This window comes from Lytechinus pictus, unplaced genomic scaffold, assembly GCF_037042905.1.
Source record: "Lytechinus pictus isolate F3 Inbred unplaced genomic scaffold, Lp3.0 scaffold_20, whole genome shotgun sequence".
Taxonomy (NCBI): domain Eukaryota; kingdom Metazoa; phylum Echinodermata; class Echinoidea; order Temnopleuroida; family Toxopneustidae; genus Lytechinus; species Lytechinus pictus.
In genome coordinates this window covers 5,067,056-5,088,226 of record NW_026974141.1, presented here as the reverse complement: position 1 = coordinate 5,088,226, position 21,171 = coordinate 5,067,056, and the positions used below count along the sequence as shown (strand labels likewise).

At 36.1% G+C, this 21,171-nt stretch overlaps 1 protein-coding gene across 1 annotated transcript in view; it reads left to right on the top strand.

Moving 5' to 3' along the window:
* The first annotated feature begins 1,824 nt into the window (after window positions 1-1,824).
* LOC135157939 (uncharacterized) overlaps window positions 1,825-21,171 on the top strand; it is a 46,096-nt gene continuing 26,749 nt past the window's right edge. Inside the window, exons 1-7 of the mRNA XM_064115144.1 lie at window positions 1,825-2,064; window positions 6,153-6,281; window positions 6,891-7,050; window positions 15,445-15,622; window positions 18,505-18,797; window positions 19,791-19,806; window positions 20,688-20,947. Coding sequence (XP_063971214.1) covers window positions 1,825-2,064; window positions 6,153-6,281; window positions 6,891-7,050; window positions 15,445-15,622; window positions 18,505-18,797; window positions 19,791-19,806; window positions 20,688-20,947 — 1,276 coding nt within the window. The remainder of the gene's footprint in view (window positions 2,065-6,152; window positions 6,282-6,890; window positions 7,051-15,444; window positions 15,623-18,504; window positions 18,798-19,790; window positions 19,807-20,687; window positions 20,948-21,171) is intronic.

Below are 21,171 nucleotides of genomic sequence, written 5' to 3'. Positions count from 1 at the left end.
TAATAATGAATTATGTTATATTAGAATAAATGGACATTAGACCAAGTGTGAATTAGACCAAATGAAAATTAGACCAAGTGACGATTAGCCCAACTAGGCATTAGACCAATTGGTGATTAGACCAAGTGGTAATTTGACGAATTTTATATTAGACCAAATGGAAATTAGACGAATTGGATACTAGACCAAGTGGGAATTAGACGAATTGGATATTAGCCGAACTGGTTGTAGACGAAATGATTTTAGACTATGTGAAGTTGGACGAACTGATAAGTAGACCAAGTGGAATTAGATCATCCGATAATTCACCTTGCATTCAGTAACGTTTACTACCCCAACATGCACACGTACGATGCGAGCATGCAGTATGGTACGGTGGGGTATTCCTACTATTAACTTATACTTCAGTTTTCTACTGGAAGTTGAATTGCCAAGATGTCATATGCACGAAGCGATATCGTAAATTTTGTGCATATAATTTATTATTACGCCCTCTCTCGCCCTCTCATTAACAGTTTGTTTGACGTGCTGTACTTTATTTCTGAGCTCTAGAGAATTTCTGTGCTTTACAGAATTTACGTGTTCTCTATTTTTGACGAGCTAGCGCTATTCGCGATGGACTATAATTCAGTCGTTTTGTTTAATTTTGCGGTTGTCTGTATTTCTGAAGTTGCTTATGTTTCTGAAGTTTTCTTTAGTTCTGAGGTTGTTTATATTTATGAGGTTGTCTTTATTTCTCTGGCTGTCTATATTTCTGAAAATGTCTTTATTTCTGTGGGGTCTATTTTCCTCAAGTTGTCTTTATATCTGCGGTTGTCTATATTTCTGAAGTTGTATTTAATTCTGTGGATGTCTGTACATTTCTCAAACTTTCTCTATTTCTGTATGAGCCTATATTTCTGTGATTGTGTTCAATTATATGGTTATCTCTGTATTTTTCATCATTTATTATTTTTAACAATTGTTTTGTTTTTGTGTTTGTCCTTATTGCTGCACTAATGTTTGATTATGTGAATTTGTATATTTTTTGTTTATCTTTATTTCTAACTTGTTTTTGTTTTAGATATATTTCTGCATTTTAGTTTATTTTTAACAGTGTATATAATGTATATTTCTCAAACTGTTAATTTTGGCACTTTTAGCCGCCCATAATATGACGGCTGAGTGGTCGACGATGGTGCGTGAGAAGCCGGGGTTTTGTTGTGTTGCAGCACAACATAACCCCGGCTACCTACACCTCACCCTTGTGGGATTCAGGCATGCAGAAGTTGTTTGACATCTTGTTAAGCTTTCTCAATTAACCTGAATGTAGGTTGTCTGCGGAAGGGGGGGGGGCAATGCCCGAGAGGATTAGGATGCTTACTGGGATCGGTCTAAGACGTCCAATAACTCTCCTCGTATCATTTAGGGAAACATCGGGCTTATGGAATAAGTTTCTACACCAGACTGGATCAGCATATTCTGCATCACAGTTTACAAGAACAGGGGTATCTGTACGGATCGCATGACATCGTGGGTTCCCCAACACAGAAGGTTGTTCCTTGATGGAACTTTAATTTGTCTGAAGCCATTATGTCAACAGATCCATAATACTATGCAATGTAGTATAAATTCCCTTGGAATTTTTCTATTCTTCTCGATGAATAATATTTTGTTTTTGTTAAGAAGCATGCATAAAATACTTTATCTGATGATACAATTGAATGTACATCAAACATCCTGTATCACTTTATGTTTATGGATATCTCGATAAAAAGTCAAAGATAACAGGTAAGATTGTAAATATCATTCTGTACTGATTTTTTTTAATGATCAGATCTTCCAATGACGTCAAGGAGGAGATCATCCACCTCACCAGACAAACCACCACACTGTAGAGTGTACGGTAGACATCTCGAGCTTTACATTGACCACTGTGCCGAGTGGTGGATTCTTATTCCCCTTGAGCAACAGTTGGTCCGACAGAAGCTTATTTGTACTCCATACATCCCGGACAAGATAGACAAAGGCAAGAAGATCGATGTTCACCTCCATCTTCATGCGAACCTTCCAGGAATGGATGCGGTAAGTAGAGGCTTCGCTATCTTTTATCAAATCTTTATCAATCTTTGGAGGTGAAATTAACTGCCTTTAGGTTTTATGTGCCATAGGCCATTTGTACAGTCCATTTTAACCTCTACCAACAAAAGGTGCTAAAATCTATACACAGTGCTCGAATAAGTAAGGTCACATTGATGTGTCATGATCAGTTCCATGCACACTACGTTTACATATCTTACTCATGAGATACTAATCGATGAGCATTGAATAGCACACATGGTTTTGCACCATTCAAATGGGCGGAAATCCCAGGGGGACAGGGGGACGTGTCCCCCCTACCATTTTGAAAAGGGAGGACATAATATCAAATGTCTCTCCTACTATTTGTGGTCTTTTATTATGAAAAAAAAAAACATAATTCAAAATCGAAATTATACACATGTATCCTCGAATTTCGATATACAAAACTTGGATAGGAAAAGAAAAGGAATACCGGCCTGACTTTTTCTCGAACTCGCATCTAGCCTTATATGCCAGCCAAAGAGTGATGACATTGATGACATCGATGGCCATTGTCAATTTCATAACTAATAAAAAATGACGAAAAAAGAAAATTGCCTCAGGATACTTATAAGTAAATTTAGTGCATAGATGGTAGACCAGAATGTTCCATACCCAATAAAAAACATATCTTTGTTAAACCAATTTATTTTCCATTTATTTCAAATTTACTTGGAATATAATAATATTTTCATTGTTCGCGTACTCAGTAAAAACAATAGTTTTTATAAGTTATGATTTAATAATAATAATAAAAATAATGATAATAGCAAATTTTTATAGAGCGCTTTTCCCAGAATGGCTCAAAGCGCGTTACAGTATATTATTACCCCGGTCATTGGATTCATTTCAATCCCGCACGAAAAGTGCACAATTTCCACTCCCTGGGGAGCATTCCTTGCATTCATCGCAGCCTCATTATGGCGCTGGCAAAATTAAACATACAATATCTTTCGCATCCTACCGGGTACCCATTTAGCACATGGGTCGAGAGTGGCAAAGTGTGGATTAACGCCTTGCCAAAGGACGCTAGACCGCGGTGGGATTCGAACACACGACCCTCTGTTTACAAGGCGAGAGTCAGAACCACTACACCACACCAAATAAATGATTTACCCTTCACAGTGAATTTTAACTATGTTTAATCCCCCAAAAATTGTTTTTAAATACTCTATTAACGAGACTTTTATATTCCATTTTTACACAAAATTCCTGCCGCAGGAACGGTTATCATAGTTAGATCAAGTGGGCAAAGCGGCGGCCCGACCCCTATTGGCGGCGCAAAATAGGAAGGTGAGGAGAAAAATAAGAAAAAAGATAGGACGAGGAAGAAAATTAAATGATGGAAGGGGAGGGGAATAATTGGAAAAAAGAAAAATTTCAGGTCATAGTATAGAATTAAAAAAATCGCTCACGATTTGCATTAATACACAGCCATCTCTTTATTTAAAACGTGCTTATTTTTTTCGTCACTTTTTAGCTCGAAATATATAAAATAAAATCATTTATTTAGGAAGATATCCATCATTTTTATAATTTGTAGGTTTAAACCTTTTAAAAAAAAATAGCTCGCGCTTTGCGCTCGCATTGCTTATTGAGATAAACTGCTTGTTCTTTATTTCAAAAGTACTTGAAAGATCCAGTTTTCAGATCTGAATAAAAATAATAAATTTCGCGATTCGCGCTCGCATCAGTAATATGGTAACCATATTACTCAACCGTTGAGTGAGATACTATCCTGTTTATTGCTATAAGGTGAAAATGAGATGACTTTTTTGGTCAGAAAAAAAATCAGGATACGCTTCGCGCTCACATTAATTAAAATTTAGTTGAATAGCTACCATAACATTGATTTTAAAATATGCTAATAATACCAATTTTTAGGGCGGATATGACATATCTTCAGCTCACATTTCGCGCTCGAATCTAATATTGTTTAGTAAAATTCCTATCCTCTTCATGATTTGAAAAATTGTTACGATAGTCCAGGTTTTAGGTTGGCAAATACAAACTTTCAGCGCGATTCGCGCCAGCATTAATTGCTTAGATTCCTATCCTGTTCATTTTTTGTTAAGTACTAAAAATTTCCAGTATTTAGGTTGGAAAATAAAAAACTTTCACCTCTTTTGTTTCGCGCTCGCATTAATTGTTTAGATTCCTACCCTGTTCATAATTTTTTTTAAAGTAATAAGAATGTCTAGTATTTAGGTTGGAAAATCAAAAACTTTCAGCTCGCGCTCGCATTAATTGATTAAATTCCTATCCTGTTCATGTTTTATTTAACGTGCTATGAATGTCCAGTTTTTAGGTTGGAAAATAAAAAACTTTCAGCTCGCGCTTCGCATTCACATTCAAGACTCAAGATTCAAAATATATTTTATTCAATTTAGCAGCTACGAAGGCTGAATTGACATTGAATATACAATAAAAACATATAAATTGCACATAAACATGAATAAAATCTCAATCACAATAATAATCTTAATTCAATTTAACCATAATAATTCAAATATACAGTGATAATTCAAATTTACAAAAATAATGATTCTAATTTGCAATACTAATTTCGATTAACCATAATAATTTGAATGAACAATACTGATTCCAAAATAAGAGAAATGATAAGTTGAGTGTGTGTGTAAGGAAGCGTTTACAAGTAGAACATAAAGAGGAAAAAACGGTCCTGCTGAACAAAAAATCGAAAAGGTTCAACATAATGGGAATAAAGATATATGGAAGGGGGGTACAAAACCATCTTTCAGCAAATTATTATTAAAGTTTCAAAATAAAAGGGGCATTGTTACAAAATAGGATAAAGGCATAATTGGTAAAATTGGCCATTGTTTCGTTCTATGCTTCATTGTTTAGATTCCTATTCCGTTCATTATTAAGTGCTTAGAATGTCCATTTTTTAGGTTTGAAAATCCAAAATTTTCAGCTCACGCTTCACGCTCGCACTAATTGTTTAGATTAATATCCTGTTCATATTCTTTTTAAAGTGTTACGAATGTCCAGTTTTTAGGTTGGAAAATCAAAAACCTTCAGCTGGCGCTAACATTATTTTATTAGATTCCTATTCTGTTCATGATTTTTATAAGGCTATTAAGAATGTCCAGTTTTTAGGCTATAAAATCAAAAATTTTCAGCTCGCGCTCGCATCTATTATTTAGTTTAATTCCTATTCTGTTCATGATTTGAAAAAGGGTTATGAATGTCAATTTTTTAGGTTGGAAAATCAAAAACTTTCAGCTCACGCTTCGCGCTCGCATTATTTATTGAGGCCTTTCATCTTTAGTTAGGAATACCTCCCCTCTTCGAAATATGTATATATATATATGTTTGAGTTAATAATTCTGTAAAAACGGAAAACTCAATTGTGACCCCCTACCTTTAAGGAGAGATTTCCGCCCATATGTTTCTTTTTTAACATACACACGAATACTCATGCTTTTAAGAATGTTAAGTTTTATAAAATGAGGATATAAGTATCGTATTTTGTTCGTATAATTACCCAATCTTTGCAAATGTAAGGTCGTTACTTTTGTTCATTTTTGTAATTGTATTTATGTATTAGTATTTATGTAATTTTGACATGTATGTGAAAAATGGAAAGAAAAGAAATGAAATAAATCAATAAATCTAAATCTTAAAATCTAAAATCTAAATGTTACGCATTATTCTAGCTCACACTTAACAATTTCGTGTCGTTAAACAAACCCAGATTTACGGTTCATCTGTTGAGAACCAAACAAAACCAATTTGCGCTGAATGCAATGGGTCTAAGTGTGTATTCATGAGAGCCTATCTCCGACCCCCGCCCCCCCCCCCCACTCCCCCATGAACCGATTCCCACAAAATTTGTAAGATATATGTACTCTTATGATAGCCAACACTGTTTTTCTAAACAATATAGGCCCATGGCAGAACCTTGTGGGCGGAAATACCATATTGAGGATCGAGGTAGCACAATAAGGAACAATATCCTGGTGGAATATTTACTGCACTTGTTTAGATTTAGGGTGATGATTATTATCGTCGTTACTTTATTCTAGGATGCCGAAGAGGAGGAAAGGAAGCAATCATATCACAAGGCCCATCCATCTGTTCCTATCAACGTAGCAACCAAGTCTGGAGACCTTGATATGGTTTGCCATCGTGAGGGACATCGTGAAGAAAAGGAGGTAAAATTCCTTTCCAGACTTGCGATGTAAACGTTTCCACAGGAGATCAGTCTTGTAAATTGTCTTACAAGCGTCACCTAGTGTGATATCATGCCAACATTTGACCCACAATCGTTTTTATGTTAGAATTTATTTGGTCAAGATGCCGTCAAAAAACGAGGACACCGTCGTACTTTCAACGGGACCCTACGTAAGTATTCTGAGGCTCCTTCCATTTCAAAGACGCTCAGAGTACCCTAAGCTGGTGTTTTGTTTTCTCTCTCTCTAGCGTAGATAATGCATCAATGATTCTTTTTGCTTGGATCGGGTGAAATATATGCCCTTATCCAGTGTTAGAAAGCATACCCGTTTTCTCTGATTGTTTTTTTGACTAAACGGAATATTTGGATAATGTGGATTTTCTTCAAATTCTATCAACACGTTCAATTGAATGCAAGTGAGGCATGTGGTACGATTCGATTTTTTAGGATAGAGTTAGCTTCCCTCTCTTCCTCCTTTTATCAGTGAAAAATCACTCAGAGTAAAGGCCCATAACAAAGGATAAGTCTAGCAGTATGAATCGTATTATGTGTAATATATTTACTTTGCTTTTTTGTATTATGATCTTAGGTTCTTCCTCTAAAAGATATTCATAGCAATATGAGAAACCGTATTCTAATACCAGTGACTGTGCTTGAAGAGGACGTTGACTTTCCAGTTACTATCACAATTGTACAGACGGGAAAGCTTGACGTTGCAATATATTTCGCCTTTGTCTTCAATAGTTCAGGTAATTCCCCTAAAAAACAATATTATTTTATAAGGATTGCATAATATCCATTTACTTTAATGAATCACTTCATGAACACGATGAAGGTGAAATTCGATTCAATATAGTTATATACATTATATATATATACTGTAAAGAAATGGATGAAGAGAACAATGGTAGGCGTAGCTTAAATCAAGGTCCCCCAGAGCTATCTACCCTTTGGAAACATTGGTGATGCCGAAAAAATGTCTCTGCCGGGAATCGAACCCGGGCCCCCAGCTTTGAACGCCGGTGCCTTAACCACTAGACCACAGAGACGGGTTAGTGGCTAGGGCGATAGTCCAGAATAGAAGAGGCATACCCTTGTTTTTTTATATATACAATATTTTTTTATGGTTTCTTGTCAATTCGAGGGTGCTGATTACGAATCTGAATGATGCCACTCGTGTAACCTTGAGCATTTTCCGCAAATTGGCAAAATCCAATATGGACGCCAAAATATGCAAATTACCCATGAAAATCATAAAATTGTCCGCATATTGGATATGAAATGCATGAAATTGTGTGACAGGAGTGAAATATTCTCTGAAAAAATAATTTTTGACAAAATATATATTTTCCTGATATTCAAAATGGCCGCCATAGGCCCTTGTATACTCCATTATGTACAATATGAATAAGAAGAACTAATTTTCACAAAAATGAGCACTAAACTGCAAAAAATCGTGATGTATGAACGAAGTAATATATGCAAATCATCGTTACTAACGGGATATATAATTTATTATGTCATATATGGGAACATTGCTGTATTTTGGTATCTAAAACAGCCGCCACTGGCCCAAACAGTATTGCGTACAATGGCAATGGGGGCCAAGAAATTCACAAGAGTGATCACTAAAATGCATATTATTAAGATTAAACGAGTGGAATACTGACTAAAAACATAATTGTTAATGAAATAATATTTGTTAATATGCCATGTTTTCGATGAATGTTGTATTTTGATATTCAAAATGGCTGCCAAAGGCCCTAAAAGTATTATGCACAATGAGAAAGAGGAGCAAAGAAATCACAAGAGTGAGCACTAAAATGCATATATATGTGATAAATTAATGGGATACTGTCTAAAAACGTATTTTCTAACGAAATATACCATTTAGGTTTCAAGTTTGTGTTAAATACTGTATTTTGACTTTCAAAATGGCCGCTATAGACATCAACTGTATTATGTACAATGCAAAATGAGAAACCAATATTCACAGGAGTGAGCACCATAACTGCACGTAGTAGTGATCTATGAGTAAAATATTGTCTGAAAGCATAATTTCTATTAAGATATATCATTTATTCTGCCAATTTGGTGATAAATACTGTTATTTGAAAGTCAAAATGGCCGCTACAGGCCCTCACGGTATTATGCACAATGTAAATGGGAACAAATCATTTCAACAGCATTCAGCTTTGCTTGGCCAAATGGTGATGTATGAGTGAACTATTGTCTGAAAACATGATTTATAACAAAATATATATCTTGTGTAATATAGGTGATAAATACTGTATTTCAACATTCAAAATGGCTGCCATATGGCCTATTCTTAAACATTATTTGTCTCCACTCAAATTGTATATAATACGATAAGGGCCTATGTGGTGGCCATTTCCAATTAAAAAATGCAGCATTTATCACCTTAATTACACAACATTATGATATATCTCGTTAGAAACCATGGTGTTAGACAATATTTCACCCTTACATCACAATTCACAATTATATGCAATACTCTGAGTCAAGCAAAGCCAAATTTTGTCAAAATTATATGTCCCATGTTACAATGTACACAATACTTTTAGGACTTTTGGCAGCCATTTTGAATTTCAAAGTACAGCATTTATTGCCTCCACGCCCAATATGTGATGTATTTAGTTATAAATCATGTTTAAGACAATATTTTTACACATACATCACAGTTATATGCATTTTATGATTCTCCCTCTTGTGAAAATTAGTTTCCCTGTTTGCATGTTACATAATTTAGTTAGGGCTTGTAGAGGTTATTTTGAATGTCAAAATACAGTATTTATCACCTATATGGCAGAAGAAATGCTGTAATTTATATTAAAAAAAAACGTTTTCAAATAACATTTTACTCATACAACAGGATTATATGAATGTCATAGTCAAGCAAATCCAAATTCTTACAAAATTATATGTCCCCATTCACATTGTAGATAATACTGTTAGGGCCTATAGGGGCCATTTTGAATTTCATAATATAGCATTTATCTCATGTATGACAAAAGAAATGATATGTCTTGCTATAAAACAAGTTGTCAGACAATATTTTACTCGTAGATCCCAATTACATGCATTTTATGTTTCTTACTCGTGTGAAAATTAGTTTCTCCATTTGCATTGTACATGATAAATATAGGGCCTATGGCGGCCATTTTGAATTTCAAAATACAGCATTTATCACATAAATGGCTTATTAACAATTATGTTTATGGTCAGTATTCCACTCGTTTATCTTAATAATATGCATTTTAATGCTCACTCTTGTCATTTTTTTGGCCCCGGCCATTGCCATTGTACATAATACTCATTGGGCCAGTGGCGACTATTTTAGATATCAAAATACAGCAATGTTCCCATATATGACATAATAAATGATACATCTCGTTAGTAACGATGATTTGCATATATTACTTCGTTCATACATCGCGGTTTTTTGCAGTTTAATGCTAATTTTTGTGAAAATTAGTTTTACCTATTCATATTGTACATAATAGAGTATACAATGGCCTAAGGAGGCCATTTTGAATATCAGGAAAATTAATATTTTGTCAAAAAAAAAATTTCAGAGAGTATTTTACTCCTGCCACACAATTTCATGCATTTCATAGCCAATGTGCGGACAATTTTATAATTTTCATGGGTAATTTTCATATTTTGGCGGCCTTATTGGATTTTGCAAATTTGTGGAAAATGCTCAAGGTTACACGAGTGGCATCATCCAGATTCGTAATCAGCACCCTCGAATTGACAAGAAACCATAAAAAAATATTGTATATATAAAAAAGCAAGGTTTGGTCAATTGTCTATGGGGCCTATCCTGGACTACGACCCCGATCCACTTGACCGTCAGATAGACAGATTTTCGACACTATACCAATTATAATTTCCTTTGTCGGGTGAAGGTGGGTTTCGAACAATGACAAGCCGCCATGCTTCAGCTGGATCAAAGATATTGCTTTGATACAGTACTCGTATGGGAGAAAGTATACAAATTTGTAAAGTTATACATGTACAACAGCTTTTGCAACTATTTTATTTAAATATTGTAAATAAATGGATGAAGAGAACAATGGTAGAGAACAGTTGTACATGTATAACTTTACACATTTGTATACTTTCTCCCATACGTGTACTGTATCAAAGCAATAGCTTTGATCCAGCTGAAGCATGGCGGCTTGTCATTGTTCGAAACCCACCTTCACCCGATAAAATAAATTATAATTGGTATAGTGTCGAAAATCTGTCTATCTGACGGTCAAGCGGATCGGGGTCGCCCTAGCCACTAACCCGTCTCTGTGGTCTAGTGGTTAAGGCACCGGCGTTCAAAGCTGGGGGCCCGGGTTCGATTCCCGGCAGAGACATTTTTTTGGCATCACCAATTTTTCCAAAAGGTAGATAGCTCTGGGGAACCTTGATTTAAGCTACGCCTACAAATGTTCTCTTCATCCATTTCTTTACAATATTTAAATAAAAGAGTTGCCAAAGATATTGTACATGTATAACTTTACACATTTATATATATATATATATGTATATATCAGAAATGTGAAACAAATGATATTTACGGGTAAATTTGCATTGCCAACAAGTTCTTTATTAATTTTCAAAATTTTCAGTAGTCTATCTTTTTCGGGGAAGATTCGTGAATTGTGACAAGTTTAAAAGACAGTTGTTTTTAAACAAGATGCTCGTATACACACACACACACACACATAAATAAATATATATATATATATATATATATATATATATATATATATATATTGTAAGGAAATGAATGAAGAGAACAATGGTAGGCGTAGCTTAAATCAAGGTTCCCCAGAGCTATCTACCCTTTGGAAAAATTGGTGATGCCGAAAAAATGTCTCTGCCGGGAATCGAACCCGGGCCCCCAGCTTTGAACGCCGGTGCCTTAACCACTAGACCACAGAGACGGTTTAGTGGCTAGGGCGACCCCGATCCGATTGACCTTCAGATAGACAGATTTTCGACACTATTCCAATTATAATTTCCTTTGTCGGGTAAAGGTGGGTTTTGAACGATGACAAGCCGCCATGCCTCAGCTGGATCAAAGCTATTGCTTTGATACAGTACACGTATGGGAGAAAGTATACACATGTGTGAAGTTATACATGTACAACAGCTTTGGCAACTCTTTTTATTTAAATATTGTAAGGAAATGAATGAAGAGAACAATGGTTAAGGCACCGGCGTTCAAAGCTGGGGGCCCGGGTTCCATTCCCGGCAGAGACATTTTTTCGGCATCACCAATTTTTCCAAAGGGTAGATAGCTCTGGGGAACCTTGATTTAAGCTACGCCTACCATTGTTCTCTTCATTCATTTCCTTACAATATTTAAATAAAAAGAGTTGCCAAAGCTGTTGTACATGTATAACTTCACACATTTATATATATATATATATATATATATATATATATATTCATACCTTGGTCAGTCTGCCTGAAGATCGCCGAAAGCGTGAAACCGACGGTAGTAGACCGAACTGACCAAGGTATAAATGTATATATGCGCTGCCCCGGCATTGAGCACTTTTATGGAAACCTCAACCAATCCCATTTTATATATATATATATATATATTCAGTACGTTTTAAAAAAAGTTTACACTTTGAAAAAGCCCTGGGAATTAAAAAAGATACTACATGTGGGTAATTTTTTTCACATATAATCTTGGGTTTGGGTCTCATCTATCCAATGAAAGTAAAAGTTTTGACAGAATTTTACACTTGAGTGAACACTGTCCATTTTTGTAAAGCTCGCAGAAATCTGTTTGCGCAGAAATGCTCGTTTTCACGCTGTGTCAAGGGGATAGGGCGAAATCAAACTTACCCTGCGAAACATTTCTCATACAATTCCCATTGCACTTTTTGTCAATTGTAATAAATGGATACCTTCAAGCATTTTGTAACGATTTTGCCACCCAAATTTAACTTTCAACACTTAGTAAGCACAACCTTTACCCTTTTTGTGCCAGCTGGATCTGAGGACATAACTAAATCTGAACAAAAGTTTATATCGGACATCTCCAGCATTATTTCACTAAGTTTTATCATTTAAAGTGGGTTTACATTTCATTTTTCATTTAATACTTGTTTCTCCACACTTTTTCCAAGCTTGAAAATGATTAACAAAATGAAAATAAAGCCTAAGTCATTTCATGTAAATCACAGCTCAGTGTAAATCAAATATCGTCACGATGGCATCGGTGTGTGGGGGAGTGGGGTGGGGCGCAATGCGCTCTTTGAAGTGTTTTGGGAAAGGAAAAAAGTTAAAAAGGTAAAAGATATCTCCAAATCAATTTTACCAGCTAAATTCAACGTGTTCTTTATGATAAAGGTCTATTTTTGTTCGCATAACTATTTCAAAGTTCTGCGCAAATTGCTTTTCACTAACTTTTCAAAAGTAAGTGGTGCTCACTCAAGCGGAAATATTTTTCGACAGTTACATCGTCATTTGCTTAAATGGATCTGTACCAATGTTAAAATGTGGAAAAATCTTCAGGATTTACAAATGTATAATTTTACAGGATTTTTTCTAAGTGTAAACTTTTTTTGATACGCACTGTATATATATATGTATATATATTTCCCTTTAAATACGACGGGATTAACTCACTTCATGTTGTTGATATGGGTACATCTTGAAATTTCTGGGAAATTGGCAAATTTAATAATGTTGAATTGTTGTACTAGTCCCGTATTTAGCCGAATTATTTCGTTCTTACCGTCTTGGTGTAATATATGACAACAGAAGAGAACCTCTGGACCCTGTACGCATGTTAAGATATAAACGTTAAAAATGACATGAGTCAGTGATTCACTTTGCATACCATGGTTTATATCGACCGATTTCTTTCCATTTCTTACGTTAATTGCAACACAGATGATGAAGAGGAAGACCCTTCAGTACAACTCGCTTCTTCTGTAGGGTAAGCGTTCACTTTCAATCTTGTAAAATCTGTGGTATGATAACAGTAATTTGTAAGAATACACCAACAACAGTAATCAATTGAATTGAATTGAATTGAAATCATAATGTTATAAATATAATCAATAGTATACAAATATTCAATGTTGATGAGTGCGATCGTATATTACATGAGTGTGCAAGTTGAAAGAGTCTATTCAACGACGCGAAGCGGAGTTGAATAGACCGTCTCAACTTGTAACGAATGTAATATTTGGAACGTCGCACGAATACAATATTGAATATTTGTTTTATACAACACCGATAACTTACAGTTTAGACTAATATGGATCTAGATCTAGTCTATATTAGGTCTAGATCTAAGTTAGGATTAGATCTAGATAGGCTATGACTAACGTGCGTTAGGTCTTCTCTTGCTTACAATGTTGTCTTTTGAGCGTCAGAAGATTTACTCCAGTAATCCCTGTAGAGTCAAGTACCGGTAGACATACTTCCAACATACATCCATTAAGTCATAGATCCATGAAGTCGAATTTGTGAACGAATTCCATAAAATCCAGAAGGAAATCCATTTCAAACTCAGAACACAAAGTTTTTCCAAGACCAAGTCAAACTTCAATGATAAACAAACTCTCGAATTTCGTTCCATTAATAATAATATTAAATTCCAGCTGGTAGAATCTTCTAGCATAGTCTAGCTAGAGTAGGCCTATTCCTCATGAAAATGAAAGTTGAAATTGGCAAAGTGAAAACGAGATAATACCAACACTGCACTATTCAAAGCGCGTCGTCTAGGCAGCCGTACCCTGGGAATAATACAGGCCCCCGAAGCTCCGCCATTTTGTCGGAGACATTTGGGCAAATCCTAAAGCCATTTGCATATACATGAATAATTCATCAGTTCGCTGCTCCACACATACCAATAGACTCTTTATATGACGAAGCAGAAAGTGGAGATCAGCGTCACGCATGCGCATTGAGCGAGGTAAACTTTGCGTTAATTATTCATGAAATTTTATATATTCATCACGTGATTAATCTACTGCTTACTACTATTGACCAATCAGCTTTCTTTACTACAATGAGTCATCATGCATGCATCGTTTTTCAATCCGTGCATATAATGCAATTTACATGCAACGTCACTAGCACCGCAGCCTGACACTTTTCTTAATCTTGTTTAACCTGGAGAGGGGGGGGGGGGGGTTGGGGTGTGAATCGGCCTATTTTGATCTTCTCTTTAATCTTTATCATCGGTGTAAATGAAAGGGGAAGATATTTACGAACTAGTTTATTTCACAATAACAATACTCCAATATAAATAATAATAATGTATTTCAGTTTGAACGTTTCACTTACTGGTTTTGTAATTTGGTTCTTTCATTGAAAAAAATACGACCTTTCTCTGCTGTTCTCCAGGTCAGAATCACTAAAGGCATGTTTTACATCGCAGTGTAATCGTTAGTAATGATATAGTAAAAAAAAATGCTGAATCCAAAATTTATTTAGAAAATAGGATTGGATTTAATTAGAGCCTATTAATTTTGTGTAATTAATAGTGTGGTATTTTTTTTACGCTAAGCCTTTCCAATTATATTGATAATGATCATTAAATTCTATTTTGCAGGGGGGTAATCTCATTTCTTTGTGTTCACTCTTTTTAACAGCACAGATAAGTGACATGTTATTTCCAAACCTCATCAATTTTAGGCAGGGTGGATCTAGGATTTTTCCAAAGGGGGGCAAATTTTCCAAGCAAAAATTTGAAAAGCAAAAAAAAAGGCGGGGGGTCTTCACTTTCAAACGGGGGACACACTTCTGTTTTAACGGCGTTTTACATCACAATTTTTAATTGAGCCACTCAAGGAGGGGGGGGGGGGGGCACTGGTCGGCTTTGCCCCCCCCCCACACACACACACTCTGATTGGCTTAATCCTTGTCTTTCCTTTAGGAGTCATCTCTATTCATCTTATTCCTCTTCTCCTCTTTATGAATTGTTTCTCCCTCATTTATTCCCGCTTCCTCTCAAAACAAATAAAGAATAAAATGGCCCTTTGTGGTTTCTCCCTGTGGGTAAATTGTCAATTGGCTTTGTCCACTCTTGTGCACCCTATGCCCCTTCACATTATTATTATACATTCTCTATTCTTTTAATCTCTATTCAGCTCTCTCTTTGCCATATCGCTCTCTCATTATTCAATCACACACACAACTCTTTCTCTTATATTTTCCACCTCTCATCTCTTCTCGCAATTCATTCAAAAAGAAACAACACTGGGTGATTCCTACTTTGGCGTTGGTGTTGGTAGCACAATTTAGTTCTTCCTTCATCCAAAACCTAATGTGAGTTTACAAAAATAATCCAAATCACATTAATAGCTCAACATCAAGTGAGATGAATCTATGAATCAATTTGATTGTAATTTTGGTGCTGTGATGATGTAAAACTTGTAAGACGCCACACCAAAAGGTCAACAGCAAACTTTTTTAAGAAATTCTCTTTCACGTCTACATAACAGCCATGGATCAACAATTCTTTAAGGAGGATCTTTAATGGGGGGGGGGGGGGGGGGCTTCCCCATCTTGAGTGTGTTTGGTGGGACAGGCACGAATGCGGGGGGGGGGCAGTAATGAATTCATTATGATGAAGAGTGGTTATTTAATATTTTAAGAAAGAAATTATATTTCGTATTGTAACTCGGAATGTACCGTATGAACACTTATTTTAAAGCGATAGGTCCTATACCAATCTCCCGTGGGGGAGAGGGGATCCCGTGTTAAATTATAAACATGTTGGTATGTAGCAGGAGGGGGCAGAATTAATGCCCCCCCCCCCTCCCGCAAAAAAGTGAAAGCCTTCCTTTCTTAATGAAGAGTTTCAAAAACTTTACTAAAATGTGCACGAAATCTAAATATCACTTTAGATTTTTCGCATGATCACATCTCCTCCTCACAGAAAAAAATGTGTGTATTTCTTTAAAAAGAATTGATAATAACCGGGCATTACAATGTTTAACATGCATTGACAACCTGTTTTCGTTTCTCTTCTAAATAATTTCAAAGTCCAACCCCTTCTCCTGACAATGAATTCGATACTGACCCCCTCCCCTGCCCCACCAAACACGCTCTTAAAAACGTTCAGATGATAGTGCTTGCACAAATTAATTATTGAAAACATTTTTTATGTCTAGTATTTAACTCGAGTCCTGAAGCGAATACCCCTGCGACATTATGCGTTAAGACTTGCGACGTTATGCGTTAGTAGACAAGCGACATTATGCGTTGACTGTGACATTATGCGTTGGACGCTCTTGGCATAATGTCGCAATCTGCGACATTATGCGTTGGTGTGACATTATGCGTTGGTGCGACATCGGTTGTAACAGGCCCTACGTCGAAACTTAACGTTAGACTAGATCAAGGCGGTAGGCTTAACTTTCAAGTTAAAATAATATAAGAAAACATGATAAGAACTAGTAGTAGTAGAACTAAGTTTGGGAAATGAAACATCTTTTCACAAAATGATCGTGGACTAGGCTACGGTCCTATTGATATGTGAATTCAAAGAAGGGAACGGGTTAATGGAGTGAATGTCTTTCTAAAGTCAATATGGATGCGCGATAGATCCCAGACAACGTCTAGCCTAAATGTTATCTAGTTCTTTTCATGCCTGCCGAGATCTTCAGTAGGCATCGAAATTTCAGAGAAACTCTCGCCCAAAAGTCTGGCGTAAATTGATAATATACGAGGTCTCAAATTGTAGCAGATGGAGATTTACATGTAAACTAGCCGTCATGTTTAGCTCACGACGATGGAAATAGTTTTGAGTTTTTGCAAGTCGTTTGCTTCCTAATTGTTCACTTTTTATAAACACAAATTAATTAATGTTGTCCCCAGACTTCTAAATATCCCATATAAGATCATATCTTTTGATTTATTTTTGTAAATTAATTAAAATTCAGCGTTAATCTGACAGTACTCACCAAAAATCTCTCAAGGAAATAATCTTCTTCTGTGCGGGTTACGTCATCTATCAGCCCTTAATTAAGCGGAAGTGACGATAGGGGTCAAATTATGACGTACGAATTCAATAGAAAAATACATTATTCATAAGGTAAGGTCCAATCAAATCACAGTATCTTGCGAGTACGCAATGAAAAAAGAAATGATTCATTAGCAAAATGCAATTGGGGGCTTAGGATTCGGTTCAAATATCTCCCAGGAGGTGTGGCCGAAAGTGGTAAAAAAATACGCTTATCACCATGGAGCTTCTATGGAGTATCTGTACGTTATATGCAAATGTTATTTAAATGAGGCTTTTCCGCGGGTGCTACCTTTCTGTCTATTCGTATTTAAGTATTTATTTGTCTATGGAATAATAGCAACGTACGTACGCGCATTGTATTCAGCTTAGCGGCGTGTATGCGCAGTGCCATATACATCGGTCTGAGATACGAAAAGGTGATTATGTATGCGCGTATACATCCAATTCACTTAATTTGTACAGGGTTTGTCCATGGGTTTAGTGTACCCTGGGATCTTGCAGTGCTGGCTTATTTACTTCAGCGTGCTATAGTCGACTATAGCAGGACCGTGCTAGACATGCTAGAGTCGACTATAGCACGGCTTTCATATCTAAGCATGCTATCTTGATTCCTCTGAATGTCATGTGACGTGCATTTATCCATTCAGCTGTCAGGGATCTATGTATGTGTTGTATAAAAGCGTCTGTAAACAGTGTCCTGAATATGCTTTCCAAGTACGGCGAAAACTCGTTCCTGGGAATGAAGAACTAAACCCTTTCTATCCCTTTTACAAGGCTCAAGTTAAGTGCTATGTCTTTTCTTCACCATGACAAAAACAGTTCTCGAATAATTGATAGTTAAGAGTTGTCAAATGAGCCTTTTATCTTGTCGGCAGGGTACACACATAAATAAATATTGGGCATGGAAATTATGGCAATTTGCCTATAATAGACAAAGCCGATGTGCTACGATAAAAGATGACCGTTTAATGGCACTGTCCTTAAAATGTCTCTATTAGGTCAGTATACTTGACAACTGAGCGCGCTTGTGCTCCCCCCCCCCCCCATGCCGGGACCCACGGTACGCCACTGGCGTTTACCCTAGTGTAAGAATCAAGATGCAAACGACCAGCGGGGGGAGGGGGGGTGCTTGACAAAATTTGTTTTGTTGTAATTAAATATATTTACCCTTCTTTTCTAGCGCGGTTAGAGGCATTTCAGGAACTGACATCCATGATGTCGAGCTGCACAGCATTGCTGAGAAGATGTCTATGAGCCATTTCTATGATTTGGGGATCGCACTTGGCTTTCGAATCCCGAAGTTGGATGCCATAGAATACATGCAATTAGGAAACAGGCAGCAGGCTATGTATCAAATGCTGGTGAAATGGAGGCAGGCACAGTCATCTGGTCTTGCAGCGAAGGATGCGCTGCTGTCAGTAATGGAGTCGTTAGGTCTGCCAAGCATGCCAAGTGAGGACATGCAAATAACAGGTTAGCTGATTACTTTATTATTATTTTTTGTAATTTGAAAATCTGATGCTTCTTTCAATACCGGTTCTGCCAAATCATTGTTAGGCAATTCGTATTTTTGTGAATGTAGAAAATGCATCATTTCGTATATGATACGCATGCCTTTTGAGTAATTGTAAATAATGATGATTATCGTTGACAACCATTGCAAGACCTTGAGGGAATGGAAATACGGGAAGATTTCGGCAATTATATCGGAGATACATGTAGTATCCACGATTAAGGTACTATGTGTTCAAACTGAATTAATCGAAAAAAAAAATCGTTCATAAACATAGACATGTGAAGTCAAAGTGATTGGTGACCACATTCAAATTCTGTACAATATTGATGCATTTATATTATATTAAATCAATAATGGATATACAAGTTAATAGCATTACCAACCAAAGAAAAATAAATCACTGCTGTCGTTATTACACAATTATTTTGGATTCGACTATTTTACAAATAGTTCCAACAGCTTTTGAATCTGATGTAAAACATTTGTATGGGGAAAATTTAAAGAACGAGATGAGATAAAGAGAGGATACGGTAAGAGAGTGATGGCAAGGGAATATACTGAAACATGAGAGTGTGTGTGTGTGTATTTGAGTTTTGTCAAACGTGTATCAATCAGATATGATTATTTACGTCTGGGACCGACCTTTAACGTCACCATGCGAAAGACGTGACCGGGGCTCGAACCGCGAACCTCTGCATCAATTTGTTACTTCCCCACACAGCTTGGATTACAGGCGCACGCCACAACACCCCAATACGCCCAGCACGCCACAACGCCCAGAGAAAACTGGATATAATTATAAAGAATACAAAGCAAATAAATGACAGTGAAGTGAGAAGGGGTGATAGGGGGAGACAAAATTGTACTTTAATACACCAAGTTGAAATAAAATTTTCGTAATTTCTTTCGTTCCTCATATCTCCTTACTTCAATTGACCTGCGTATACCAGACCTCGGTTCTGACAGGTAAGTGCCTATCCAGTCTGTCTGTTGACCCCCTGGATACAATGTTTATTTGTGTAATTGATATGTATATACATGTATATATATATATATATATATATATATTTGCTTGTTTTTATAGACAAACTATGCGTATTCAACGGAAATAATGTGGATTGCCCATCCCCCAAAGAAAAAAAAAGAAGAAGAAAATAAAGATAATGAGAACGCTAACGCCAAAAAAAGTGAAACTAAGATTGTGGATGTTTCATCATAGCATTAACCGTCCGAGATGGGCATTGGCTCTTTGACAATACTGCCAGCCAAACTTCAGCAGAAAATATCACTTATTTACGTCCTGAATGATTCACAAATTCCTGTGTATTAATAAGTTTATTAAGTGAGGATTAGTCCAGGAACACCTAAAATAAGTAACAGACTTTCATCAGTATAGACAAACAATTTTCTATCATTTACACACATATCATAATTGATATAACACATGAAGGGGGTCATGGGGTTTGGGGCAAACATGCTTTTCTGTGGAGCTCCGTATTTTACAGGCATATGATCTGAAATACATTTTGCATGTACAATAATAAATGAAGATTAGTCAGGCGTGATCTTAACCATTTAAAGCAAGATTAAATAAGACCCACGACTTGTAATGTCTAAAAAAAAAAATCGTGACTTGCAGTTTCTGTATCAAATGCAATAGGAGAAAAGAACCATTCCGACAAAGAGTCGACAGATAGTTCATTCCGGACATAACCCAACAAACGAATCCGACGTATTCTACTGGTCGAATGGTCAATTACGAGAGTGAAATTCGTATGTACTGTTTTGTTTAATATAATCTACTATGTTTTTTTTCCTATTTATGGTTTTTTTTTAAATAAAAATAGTGAAATCCAAGACAGTACGCTGCTTACCCTCTCGAAGACGATCAAAGCAAATCAATTCTACGAGGTAGGACAATTGCTTGGTCTAACAAAGATGGATCTTCAACACATAAAGCACCGGACGTTCTCCAACCAGAAAGATGCCAACATCCAAATGCTTTATAAGTGGAAGTCATCCCAAATATCGACAGAGAAAGGCATGCAGACTCTGAAACTTGTTTGGGAATCAATACAAGCAGTAGGGAAAACAGAAGGCAGCGAAGGTATGTTTTGCCTCATGTTTTATGCAAAACGGGAAACTACATTTTTTTCATAAACAGAAGTCGATTTCTATATAAGCAATAAAATGAGGCCTCAAAGAACTATACTTGTTTAATACTCCACTACTAATTACTTAGTGTCCTATTTAATTTTTGTGTTCAGGGGCGTATATTTCTAAACCAGTTGGATAATTAGATAGAATGGTGATTCCAAATTTTTAATTAAT